This window comes from Rhinatrema bivittatum, chromosome 7 (assembly GCF_901001135.1).
Source record: "Rhinatrema bivittatum chromosome 7, aRhiBiv1.1, whole genome shotgun sequence".
NCBI lineage: Eukaryota > Metazoa > Chordata > Amphibia > Gymnophiona > Rhinatrematidae > Rhinatrema > Rhinatrema bivittatum.
Genome location: NC_042621.1, coordinates 259157109 through 259170738, shown reverse-complemented (window position 1 = coordinate 259170738; position 13630 = coordinate 259157109). Strand labels below are relative to the sequence as shown.

At 47.7% G+C, this 13630-nt stretch overlaps 1 protein-coding gene across 6 annotated transcripts in view; it reads left to right on the top strand.

Annotated features, from left to right (window-relative positions):
- Positions 1–13630, top strand: part of R3HCC1L (R3H domain and coiled-coil containing 1 like) — a 141857-nt gene that overhangs the window by 102078 nt on the left and 26149 nt on the right. For all 6 annotated transcript variants that reach the window (XR_003857892.1, XR_003857893.1, XM_029610126.1 and 3 more), the window contains one exon: positions 6025–6120. Coding sequence is in view for 4 of the 6 variants with exons in the window: in XM_029610126.1 (XP_029465986.1) it covers positions 6025–6120 (96 nt within the window). In the remaining 2 variants the exon portion in view is untranslated. The remainder of the gene's footprint in view (positions 1–6024; positions 6121–13630) is intronic.

Sequence of the window (13630 nt, the reverse complement as noted above, 5' to 3'; positions counted from 1 at the left end):
TTTCACAGCCAGCCCATTACTGTCACATGAGAAAGGGAAGCCTGAACTGCAAGACAGCCACCTGCCACTGCACAGAAAAAGCCACCATCATTGATATTGATGATCCTTTATTAACATCGATCTGTATGTCTACCTAGGATAAGCCATAGACTATGGAGAAGGTACAGAGAAGGGCTACCAAAATAAGGGGCATGGAACATCTCCCCTATGAGGAAAGACTAAAGAGGTTAGGACTTTTCAGCTTGGAGAAGAGACGGCTGAGGGGGGATATGATAGAGATGTTTAAAATCATGATAGGTCTAGAACAGGTAGATGTGAATCGGTTATTTACTCTTTCGGATAGTAGAAAGACTAGGGGGCACTCCATGAAGTTATCATGGGGCACATTTTATTTATTTATTTATTTTAATTTATTTAACATTTTTTATATACCGACAGCCGTTTGCACATCGTATCGGTGTACATTTAACTCAGAACTAATAGGCGATGCCTTTACATGGAACAGAAACTAAAAAATAAACAGTAAAGTATAGTAACAGATATTACAATGGACAAGTTAAACAATATTAATAAAAGTAATGTACAGTATATTTACAATAGCGACAATAGCGTCAACAGTCATATGTGCAATAGCGTCAACAGTCATATAGACAAAAGATTTTCGTACGTCAGGTGGAGGGTGTAGAGGGGAAGTAGGCTTGTTTAAAACTAATTTAATTTAAAACTAATCGGAGAAAGTTCTTCTTCACTCAACGCACAATTAAACTCTGGAATTTGTTGCCAGAGGATGTGGTTAGTGCAGTTAGTATAACTGTGTTTAAAAAAGGATTGGATAAGTTCTTGGAGGAGAAGTCTATTACCTGCTATTAAGTTCACTTAGGGGTAGATTTTCAAACCGCGCGATTTGGCCTACTTTTGCTGGCGCATCAGGCGCCAGCAAAAGTACGCTGGATTTTAGTAGATACACGCGGAGCCGCGCGCAAGGCTATGGATTCTGTATAGCCGGTGCGCGCCGAGCCGCGCAGCCTACCTCCATTCCCTCCGAGGCCGCTCCGAAATCGGAGCGGCCTCGGAGGGAACTTTCTTTTGCCCTCCCCTCACCTTCCCCTCCCTTCCCCTACCTAACCCACCCGCCCGGCCCTGTCTAAACCCCATCCTTACCTTTTTCGGGGGATTTACGCCTCCCTCTGGGAGGCGTAAATCCCCGCGCGCCAGCGGGCCGCTAGCGCGCCGGGACGCAACCTGGGGGCGGGTATGGAGGGCGCGGCCACGCCCCCGGACCGCCCCGGGCCGCAACCACGCCCCTGGACCCGCCCCCAAAACGCTGCCGACACGCCCCCTAAACGCCGCGACGACCGGGCCCGCCCCCCGACACGCCCCCCAACACGCCCCCCTCGGAGAACCCCGGGACTTACGTGAGTCCCGGGGTCTGCGCGCGCCGGTGAGCCTATGTAAAATAGGCTCACCGGCGCGCAGGGCCCTGCTCACCTAAATCCGCCCGGATTTGGGCGGATTTAGGCGAGCAGGGCTCTTAAAATCCGCCCCTTAGAAAATAGCCACTGCCATTAGCAATGGTTACATGGAATAGACTTAGTTTTTGGGTACTTGCCAGGTTCTTATGGCCTGGATTGGCCACTGTTGGAAACAGGATGCTGGGCTTGATGGACCCTTGGTCTGACCCAGTATGGCATTTTCTTATGTTGTTATGTCTTTATTTTCTTTTGATGGGAGAAGTAAGATGGATAGAAAAGTGTCCACTTGTAATATTCATTCCCCTGACTCTCTAAAATGAACAAAGCAAACTTAAGCTGTCAGATACTCACTTTCCCTTCCCCTACTCCAGGCGCAGCTCCCTCCATTTCACCCTTAAGCTTCAAACTAGCACCAGTTTGTCACAAAGAGAAAACAAAGCACCACTAGAGATATGCCTTCCAGCTACTGCAGCACCCTTCCGGAAAGAAGCCCAAAACACTGCACACACCCAAAAAAAATAGCCCAAAATCCCACAGCCAAAAAAAGGAAAAGGTTTCCCACCCACACTCAGAAAAAGAAGCCCAATTGGGTGTGAAAACTGCCCATCTGGCAAAACTGAGTGCCACAAAGAACCTGGTTTTCAGGATAGCCATAATGAATATGCATGAAATACATTTGTATAAAATGGCATTGCATGCAAATATGCCTTATGCATATTCAATGTGGATTTTCTGAAAACTAGACCTGTTTGTGTCACTCCAGGTCCAGAGTTGGTGCTTACCCCTGTTGTAAATAGTAGACATTTTCTATCTGGTATGAGGGCAAGGCTTTAAATTCCTTTTCTTGCATCACACAAAAATTGCTTGAATACCTTCTACTCATTTCAGAGTCTGGGCTCAAAACAAACTCTGTTAGAGTGCATCTTATTGTATGACTTGGCACTTGTTACCATTATGTAGATGGGAGACCTATGATTCATCTGGAGCTTGCTTTATTAAAAGCCTCCCATCAAACTGCCTGTTGTGTCATAACATCTCAACATGGTTTTAACCCAAATGATGAAAACCCTTTTGAGCCTTTGCCCTCCTGTGAGCTGAAGTGCCTGACCTGGAAGATCCTATATTTGGTGACAGTCACTTCAGCGCACACACAGGCCGATGCAGCACGTGGCTCAACGCGCGATTGGACGCGTGTTTTGGATGCGCATCCATAACCCTCGAAGCCCCAGGGGGTTAGCGCGTGCAAAATGCTCATCCAGTCATGCACGTAGGTAATAGCACTCATGACATGTTAAATGCATGTTGTTGAGGCTATTATTTATTCCTCCCAATGTAAAAAAAAGAAAAATGTGCACCCAACACACATTTTTACTCCGAGCAGGCGTTAATTTTGGAGGAGTCCAAAAAGTGTACAGAAAAGCAGACAATACTGCTTTTCTGTACTTCCTCCAACTTAATATTGTGGTGATATTAAGTCGGAGGAACTAAAAATATTAGAAATGTCCCCCCCCCCCCCCCAAAACTTTTTTTTTAAAAAGGGTGCCGGTGGTTACGTTAGGAAAAGGGACGCTCAATTAACAAGTATGCATTTTCCTAACCTGTGGCTGTGCACAGGTAAGGAAAACGGATGCTCAAATTGAACGTCCGTTTTCCTAACGGGCTGTCGGCCACCTCTCCCAGGCGCCTGCTGCCGAGGAGGCGCTAGTGGAACGCAGTTTCCCCTAGTGCCTCCTTTTTACCGCGGCACCCTATTTAAATATTAAATTGGGCACCCGGAAGAGGTGGATCGGTGCACGTTAAGGTAGCAGGCGCTTAATAATGAGTTACCCGTTTAAAGTGCACTGATATTGCATCGGCCTAACAGAGAGCTTCAGGCCTTAGTAACTTTTCCACCTTATAGTAAGTTTCATTATAAAACTTTGCACGTGCCTGAAGTTTCTGCACAAGGTAGTGACAGACTTCCACCTTAATCAGTCATCCTGCCAACATTTTTCCCATGGCCTCCATGCTAGCAGAGGCGAACATGCCCTTCACACTTTGTATTGCAAGAGAGCCATCAACTTCTACTTGGCGTGGACCAAAGATCTTAGGACCCAGTTCTTTCTTTTATTTTTTTCCCAAATAAGAGCAGGGTAGCCATATCAAACTGGATAGTGGATTGCATATCCCAGGTGGGTTTAACTTTAGGGTGAACATGTCGAAACTGTCTCCCCATCAGTAGCCTATCCAGGGTCAGCCTCTGTTGAAGATATGCAGGGCTAAGACATGGAATTCAGTCCACTTAATCTTATCTCATTATTTTGTAGACAGTGAGTCCCATGACAGCAGGTTTGAATGATCTGTTCTTCAGAATCTTTTTGAGGGTTAGAGTCCATTTTTATTATTATGGTTTGCCCTTGTCTGTCCTTTAAAACAATAATATTTAAAAGAGCTCTAACCCAGCAAAAAATAGTTTATTTGCCCTGTTGATGGGTGGTTCTTGTTGTGTTTCCTCTTTTTTTAATTTGAGGACAACCCTTAGCTAGGGAGTCCCAGCTTGTGTAATGGGTGACCTGTTTGTCCTCAGATAAAATAGTTACTTACCTGTAATATGTGTTCTCTGAGTTCAGCAGTCACACAGACTCACCCTCCTGCCCTTCTGAAGTTGATCTCATTAGCGGACTGACAGAACTGAGGCACAATGCTGGCATGCAGCTGCATGGGAACTGTTGTGCATGTGCAGAGTTGCTGAAGAAGTGCCTGGAAAGCTCTGGTGCATTCAGGATTATGATATTCAATGTTGTGACTGAACTGCTGTCCTCTAGAGAATATCTAATACAGGAAAGTAACTTTACTATCCTTGTTCTCCAAGTTTTATGAATGTGTACAGATATTTTTTATTTATTTATTTATTTATTTATTTATTTAAAACGCTTTTATATACCGACAACCGTTTGCACATCGTGTCGGTTTACATATAACTTAAAACCAGGGAATATATAGGCATAGCCTTTACATAGAACAAAGAACAGGTAAATAAAGTGGTAAAACAAAAAAACTAAATAAATTGGAGGAGGGAATCAACAGGGAGCAACATAGGTTGGGATGGGGTGGGAACAACAATGAGGGGGTGGGGTTATATACAAGGATTCATAATTACGTACATTGTTGTTTCAGGCGATTGTTCGAGGGAGAGAAAACGGGAAAACAAGGGGGGGCTGGGAAAATGCGATGGCTATATGTGGGTCACAGAGGGAGAGGGGTTATCTATCGAGGGTGAAGGGGGGTAGGCTTAAAGGAAGAGCCATGTTTTGAGTTTCTTTTTGAAAGTGGGTGTGGAGGTTTCAGTGCGTAGGTCACTGGGCAAAGAGTTCCAGAGGGATGGGCCGGCAAGAGAAAGGGCTCTGTTAGTGGTAGATATAAGTCTAGTTGATTTTATAGAAGGAGCACATAGAGTTCCAAGAAGGGCGGTACGGGTTGGTCTTGAGGAGGAACAAGGGAGGAAAGGGGGGGTTAACCAGTTGTAATGTTCGTTGATGATGCTTTTGTGAATATAAATGATATAAATGGAACTGTAGCTTTGTAACTCAAATATTACTTTTGTGACATGAAGAAATATGGAAGATATAAGTACAGAAACAAAGTGTTCAAAGAAGCTGCCTTACTACAGCTTTGCCTTGTTGCAGGATTCTTCAGCCATATGTGCTTCTCTGATGGGGATCATGAATGATATAAGTTTGCCTTGGAGTTTTAATAAGATGCATGCATCTCTCAGTAGAAAACAGCTATGAGGCCTGTATGGCTAGGAGTAACTGTTTGTACTCCTAGCCATACAGGCCTCATAGCTGTTTTCTACTGAGAGATGCATGCATCTTATTAAAACTCCAAGGCAAACTTATATCATTCATGATCCCCATCAGAGAAGCACATATGGCTGAAGAATCCTGCAACAAGGCAAAGCTGTAGTAAGGCAGCTTCTTTGAACACTTTGTTTCTGTACTTATATCTTCCATATTTCTTCATGTCACAAAAGTAATATTTGAGTTACAAAGCTACAGTTCCATTTATATCATTTATATTCACAAAAGCATCATCAACGAACATTACAACTGGTTAACCCCCCCTTTCCTCCCTTGTTCCTCCTCAAGACCAAAGTAAAAAAAAAAACACCTTACACTAGCATCTTCGTCATAAATTATCTCAGTTTACAGAAATATCGGCTTTGAATTACTAAGATTATGATCACTTCTAGCTTTTCTTGTATGCCATTACTACATTGTTGTATTTCAAAATGTTTGGCTTCTGTAAAAGAAGCGTGTGTTAGGAAGTATTTTGATCTTGATTTGAAAACTGTGAAAAAGGCAACAAGAACCGTTTAACATAGACACATTATGTTATAGGTCTTTCTTTTCTAAATAAAATCATAGGCTTTCCATTCCAACCAAAGTCCTAGAGGTTCTAAGAAGCAGAACATTGATGACAAGTCCCTGGTTGCCTGGAGCTAGTTTTCAAAACTGAAAATGGCGACTTGATTCCTGTGAGTAAACTGTCTTGTGGCTTTATCTACCCACAGCTCGTGATGCACTGAACACGAAACACCCGATGGTGAAGGTTCGTCCTTTGTCACAGGCCACAAGAGCCACCAAGTCCAAAGCCAGATCATGTGCCGGTGGGTTCAGAGTTCCCTTCGCATGATGTCTCTAAATATTCATTTCACAGAGTGGTGAAAAATAGTAAACCTTATTAAAAAATCTGAATTTAAATGTCTCAATATACCATATGAACTCCTGTATCAAAAATGAATCATAAATTATGCTATAAATGACGAGGTTGATACTCAAAATGCCCTGAGATTTTAAATTCCCACCTCACTGATGGACTAAATTTTCCCAGGAAAAACTTACTTGGATAAAAGAGGAACAGCTTGAGGCGTTCATACATTTTCTCTGAGGACAAAGCAGAATGGTAGTCCTTGCACATGGGTGACATCATTGGATGGAACCCAGCATGGAACTTTGATCTCAAAGAATTCTTGACCTTTCAAACCTGCCCTACTGAGCATGTGCAGCTGTAATTATCACCTTGCCCCCTAGGCAGAGAACCTTAGTCTCTTTTTTTTTTTTTTTCCCTCCAGAGCCGTGTGGTCGCGGGAGCCGTGTGGTCATGGTATTCAGCTTTGCTCTCTACTCCCAGTTTAGTTGTGATTTTTATCTGGAGCTGCAGCTGTTTTTCTTTTCTTTTACTTACTGTAGTTTTTGTTTCTTATTTTACTTTTTCTCTAACTTTCAACATTCTGCCAGCCGCATGGTGGGCCTTGGTTGCTGTGCAGCTTGGCAGAATCTACTTCTAATTCTTAATAAATAAATGCTGCATCTGTGTCCTTTCTTTGCACTGTCTGTTTTTGGTGCCTTCGTCTGGTGCTGTCAGGACTGACAGAATGCAGCCGGTCGGTGTTCCCTGTAGGCCACTGAACCTGAGGAGTTGCCTGAGTTCTACCGAGACAGGAGTTCCATGTTGTTTCTCCGATCTATTGGCATCGGTGGAGGTGTAGATAGTGAGGGCTGCATTGTTCTGCATCCTTCTCGCATTCTAAAGAACTAATCTACACGGACACGAGCCCTGGACGACTTAGCCTGACCTCCTGCTTGCCAGTGATGGTAGTGCAGTCTCCTTGTGAGAGAGGGTGAGCAGGAGCCTGGGCAAGCAGTATTGCTGCTGCACCTTCAGTGCCATGCTTGATATCATTTGCCCATGCACATCTGTGACCAGTGCACCAATGATTTGACAAGTCGATGTTAGAACTGTGACAGGGTCTGGGATCGCCATTGGGGCACTATGGTCACTTTTGACGCCATCAAGGTGCTCAGGGCACCCTCAATACCATCGACTCCATAATAGCCATCGACTGTGGGCACCATCGAGAGCCGTGCACACTATAGATTCATAATTCTGGGTCATAGGCACCGATGGGCACCGTGGACGCCATCATGTTCCATAGGCTGTCAGTGATCCGAAGGAACTGTATCGACCCAAGCATCCATGACCACCATGAGCATTGATGCACTGGGACAGCGGCACCATCTGGTGTCGCGGTCCATACCGCGTTGGGAACCAGGCTTACCATCGAGCACCCTCCAGATGCAGTCTTTTTAAAACATGACCCATGTCAGGGAACCGTGCAATCATTGATACAAATGTTTTGGCTTGATGCTGACAATTTGAACATTTTGCTTGCCTTTAACATAATAAAATCTTGAACTTTATGGAAAGGGAAGTGAGCCATTCATGACCCCAATCCAAGGGCTGCAATGAGCCTCTTGGAGCGTTGTCATGTACCGTGAGTACTATAGGGGCAATCCTATCTACCACCAGGGACGGCCATAGTCAGAACCCCAGTAGCACTGGGGATGCCATTGATACACTGTATCTGCTGACTCTATTAAGAATTGATGTAACAGTGGAGTGCTTCATGCATGGTCAGGAATAGTGAAGGTCATCTACTCCTCCAAGCACCTTAGGCACTGGCAGGCGGCATTCTCTCAGCCTGTACCGCACCAGAAATAGTGGAACTGCCATCATCGCATCATGGTATCAGCTTCCTTGTCAGTTCCCACCTTTGTGTGCAATGGGACACTAGCAAAGAGGGCGCCATCACACACTTTTGGATTGCTTCTTCGCAGTGTGCAGTCTACCAGGTGATGTTCAATCCTTCCTGTGCCTTGGGATTCTACCCACGGTTGCGGCAAAGGGATGCATATGTGCACCGCCATACGCAAGATGGGTACTGCTACATGAGTACTGGTCATCGTGCTTTAAAAGCGGAGGGCTCCAGTTACCCTCTAGTGTAGGTGTGTGGGTGTTTCCCTTGTGGCGAGCACATCATGTTGTACACCACTGCCACAAGTCTGACATAAGCCTGCATTCCCTGTACATACCCGGGATCAGTCCAGACAGTGGGTTATGTCCCCCTTCCAGCAGATGGAGTCAGAGAAAAACTCGAAGGGCACCCTCATATAAGCAGGTGCATCCTCTGCGTCCCTTCAGTATTCCTCTGACTCCAGCAGATGGCGATTGGTTTAACCTGCGGTTTTCCCTTTTCTCTTTTTATACTTAGAGCATTAGCTTTCTTTTATTTTGTTGGCTCTTGTTCTTGCCTATGGATGGATCAAGTTTAATAAAAAAAAAAAAAAGTAGAAATTCCTCAGACTGTTTGAAGTTAGTCAGGGTTCTCAGTGCCGAGGCACTGAGGAAACTTGCAGTCAGGACTGTCTCCATTTATTTGCCTTGTTCTTGCATGTGGGGTAAGTTCTGTCTTATTTTCTTCTCAGGTCTGAGTGTTTATGACATTTTAGGGGTGATAGTTGGTGGCTCAACCACTCCCCCTCTTTCCAATGACACGCTGCTCTGAGAAGCCGTTTGCCTTGGGGGAGCGCTAGCAGAGAGGTGACATTCCTCTGCTAAAAACAAAAAAAACTATCAATGAAGATTTTAAGAGGGACTTAAGAGTCGGTCTTTTTGAGCAGAGGTTCATTCCCGCTCGAATCTCAGTTTGGGGGTGATCTATTGATTGAGCTGCCTGCCTCCCTCCCCCCCATACCGCAGTTTTCGCGATGCAGAGCCTGTGGAGTGCCTGGGTCCCGGCTCTCCAGAGAAGGCCCTTGCTCCAGGTGCCTCCACGGCGGGGAGGGACCCTCGAGCCCAGCTACCCGCTTGGCAGCGCATTCTCAGGCGCACCGGCCTCCGGGGAGGCCGTCCCTGTTCCCATCTAGCGTGGGAACGGCGGCCATTTTGTTATCTGAGCCGGCTGCCCCAGCGCAGCCCGCTGGCGATTCTGATCTCGGATTTTCTCCGTCGCCGCCTCTCCTGACCCCCGTGGACCCTCCGGACCTCACTACAATTCCCCATGTTCTGAGAGAATTAGATATTGATGCCCCGGTGGCCACTCCAGGGTCTAGCACAACGGCTAAGAAGGGGGATCCCATCCTGGCAGGGCTGCGCCCCCCAGCACAGACTTTCCCTTTCCCGTTCCATGAGATGCTCCTCCAATTGTTGTCCAGGGAGTGGGATACCTCTGATGCCACCCTCAGAGTGGGCAGAGCTATGGACAAGCTCTACCCCCTCCCTGAAGAGTACCTAGAGCTCCTCAAGGTGCCCAAAGTGGACGCGTCGGTAACGGCGGTCACTAAACGAACGACAATTCCGGTCACGGGTGGTGCTGCCCTCCGCGATCTCCAGGACCGAAAGCTTGAGGCCTACCTCAAGAGGATTTTTGAGGTCTCTGCTCTAGGGATCAGAGCCGCCGTCTGTAGCTCTCTCATGCAGCGTGCAGGTCTCAGATGGTTTCAGCAACTGTTCAGTGCACAAGACTTGCCGCCGGAGGAAGCTCAGCAGGCGGAGCATTTGGAATCTGTCAAAGCTTATGGGGCAGATGCGCTATACGACCTCCTCCTCATCCTGGCCAGATCAATGGTCTCTGCGAGACGTCTCCTTTGGCTTCCCAATAAGTCGGCGGATTCTTCTTCTAAGCAGCAACTGGGATCTTTGCCTTTCAAGGGGAAGTTGCTGTTTGGAGAGGACCTGGAGCAGATCATTAAATCCCTCGAGGAGAACAAAGTGCATAAGTTGCCTGAGGATCAGCCACGGACCTCCAGAACGTTCAGCTCCTCCAGGAGTCTCTTCAGGGGTCAGCGACGTTTTCGCCAGGCCAGGCTTGCAGAGGCAGCCGTCGGCTCGGTTCCAGTCCTGATCCCATGCCTTTTGAGGTCGTAGACCAGCCCGAGATAACTCCTCCCAGGGGAGTTCCTCCAAGTCTTCCCAATGAAGCTGTACCGGCCCACTCCTTGACGCCCAGGATAGGGAGACGGCTTCATCTCTTCCACGAGGAGTGGGTCAAGATTACTTCAGATCGCTGGGTCCTAGATATTCTAAAGCACGGTTATGCTTTAGAATTTTCTCGGCCATTAAGAGACAGGTTCCTCTTCTCCCCGTGTGGCCCAGTGAAGAAACGCCTCATTGTTCGTCAGACGTTCGACCAGCTCCTAGCTTTGGGAGCCATTCTTCCGGTTCCTCCAGTGGAACAAGGATCCGGCCACTATTCCGTTTACTTCGTGGTCCCCAAAAAGGATGGCTCCTTCCGTCCAATCCTCGATCTCAAGATGGTCAACAGAGCCCTCAGAGTCCCTCGCTTCCGGATGGAAACGTTGATGTCCGTCATTGCGGCAGTTCACTGCGGGGAGTTTCTGGCTTCCTTGGACTTGACGGAGGCTTATCTCCACATCCCGATTCTCAAGGAGCATCAGCGTTTTCTGCGCTTCACGCTCCTGGGGCAACACTTCCAGTTTCAGGCGCTGCCCTTCGGCCTCGCAACTGTGCCCCGCACTTTCACCAAGGTCATGGTGGTAGTGGCGGCAGCCCTACGGAGGGAGGGAATTCTTGTTCATCCCTACCTGGACGACTGGCTCATTCAGGCAAAGACCAGGGAACTATGTCAACAGGCCGTCAACAAGGTTCTACGGCTCCTCCACTCCCTGGGCTGGATCGTCAATTTCACCAAGTGCAGTCTTGCTCCCTCACAATCGCTCAACGTTTTGGGAGCACACTTCGACACCAGAGTGGGCAAGGTGTTTCTTCGCCTGGATCGAGCCTGGTCCCTCATCGTTCAGGTACAGAGCTTCAGTTGCCTTCCACTCTCCTCAGTATGGGACTATCTCCAGGTTCTGGGCTCCATGGCCTCAACTATCGATTTGGTCCCTTGGGCCTTTGTGCATATGCGTCCTCTGCAGAGAGCTTTACTCTCCCGCTGGAAGCCGGTGTCTCAGGAGTTCCATGCCATCCTGCCCCTATCGGATCGTGTCATGGACAGCCTGGGTTGGTGGCTCAGTCTGGATCACTTGTTGAAGGGAGTGGACTTGGAGGTTCTTCAGTGGGTAATCCTTACCACGGATACCAGCCTCTTGGGCTGGGGGGCGATATGCCAAAACCAATCAGCGCAGGGGCAGTGGATGTCAGTTCAGGCGACATGGCCGATAAATCGGCTGGAAACCAGAGCAGTCCGCCTCGCATTGAAGCATTTCCTCCCAATAGTTCAGCATCAGGCCTGAGGGTTCTCTCCGACAACGCAACCACAGTTGCGTACATCAGCCGTGGTACTACAGGAACGAAAATTAGCAGGTAAGGAAAAGAAAATTCCTTACCTGCTAATTTTCGTTCCTGTAGTACCACTGATCAGTCCAGGCGCCCTCCATGAGATTATCTGGGGTTCTTTAGGGATTGTTTTAACTGTATTTTGCACCATAATACTGCTGTGACTGGTAAATAGTTCTTTTTTCAAGTTTCTAATGTTAGCAGTGTTCCTAAGTTTGTTACCGCTGTTCTAATTGTTCAGTTCTGGTTTTCTTGATCCATCCACTGCTTATCTGTGCTCTGATATTCTGAATACTGAAGGGACACACAGGGTGCACTTGCTTATATGAGGGTGCCCTTCGAGTTTTTCTCTGACTCCATCTGCTGGAAGGGGGACATAACCCACTGTCTGGACTGATCCGTGGTACTACAGGAACGAAAATTAGCAGGTAAGGAATCATTTTCTTTTCTTGGTTGAACTACTAGGGATGTGGATACTAGGAGGGTAGTGTCAGGAATCTTTCCCTCCCACAGGGATACAGAGGGGTGTGTCTTTCAACCCCTCCCCTATTAACTTACATTAGATCCCCTTAGACAGGAAGCCTCTGGGGCTCCATCCCTTGCAGGTCTGTTGTCAGGCTAGATCCTTGATTCTTTTGAATCAGAGCACCTCCCTGCAGGCCAGAACCTGCAGGTGTTGGGGGCACAGCAGTGGCAATTGGTCCATTCTCGCTGGTCCATGGATTACTTTGGTGGCCTACCCCTTGACTGGGTGGCCACCTCTGGCCGATTTGGTCGCTTATGAATCTCAGTGATCAGCAACTGTAACCCACTAGGATCGGGAGGCTCCGATTCCCATTGCTTTCCTGTCCCTTCGAATAGAGGAGATACAATTGGGTTTCCAGAGGTGACCCTTATGGATGCCCCCTGGGCTACCAGGTTGTCCGCCCCTACAAGGAGTGGTCCTCGTTCTCCATTTCCCAAAAAAGGGATTTCATCACCTCTGACGAGGGGATGCTCTCTGTTCCCCGCAGGATCTGAGAGCAAGTCAGGCATTAGCGCTCATCCCTTGGTCATCTTGTGGCACAGCATGTCTATATTGTGAGGGAGTTATTCTGGATTCGGTCTCCCCATCGTACCCAGGTCTCTCCTTCTGGCCCACTCCCTGGCAAAGATTAGGGGTTTTCCCACACGGGAATCACTCTTTTCTTACCTGCAGAGCACACTTTGCGGTGTTCGCGGATGACCGCTCTTGCCAGTCTTTCTCGCATCTCAATTGGCAGGAATGTCTTTTCAACCTCTCATCATATCTATGGCTGCATGAATTGGGGGATGAGGGAACACACAATGGAGGTGCTACACTTTTGCTGCAGTGGCTTGCAGGCTATACGTCCCCCTTTCTGGGATAACCCTGGCTGTGGGCAGGGAAGGCCTAGTTCAGGCAATCGTTGTCCATCTCCTGGACCGGATGATTCCTTGGGAAAGTATGATCCTTGGGTATTGGTACTTATGTCAGGTTGTTGGACGGTCTGTTCTGAGATCAGACAGACTGTGCTCTGGTACCCTTCGGGTTGCCAGGTCAGTAAAGGAATCCTGTTTCTACAGGGGATTTCACTCGCAGCATCCCTGCTTTCTGTCCCCTGGTGGATGTCTTCCCCAGGAAGTTGGCTTTCAGTTTCAGCTGTCCTGGCATCCCGAGAAGTCTACCCCGGGGGCGGGGGGAATAAACTCCCTACTGCAATCAGCAGTGAGTTGGTTGTTAAATGCAGCCTAGCGGCTTTTTCTTATCCAGGCAGCCCCAGGGTCTGCCTCATTGTGTGTTTTGCTCCTTCCAACTCCCAGTCAGAATGATAGCAGGGAGGGCAAAAAAGCTAGGGCATTCATGCTGTATCTTTGTATACCTGCAGGGATCAGTACACCAGCTTTTCCCTGTCCTTCTGCCAAGTTCTGGCCAGTACTGCCTTTAGCTTTTCATACTTCACTGGGTTGACCAACGTGCCCTTCCTCCTCACCTGAGCTATCCTGTGAACTGGATGGATAGGCCTACCCTTGACAGG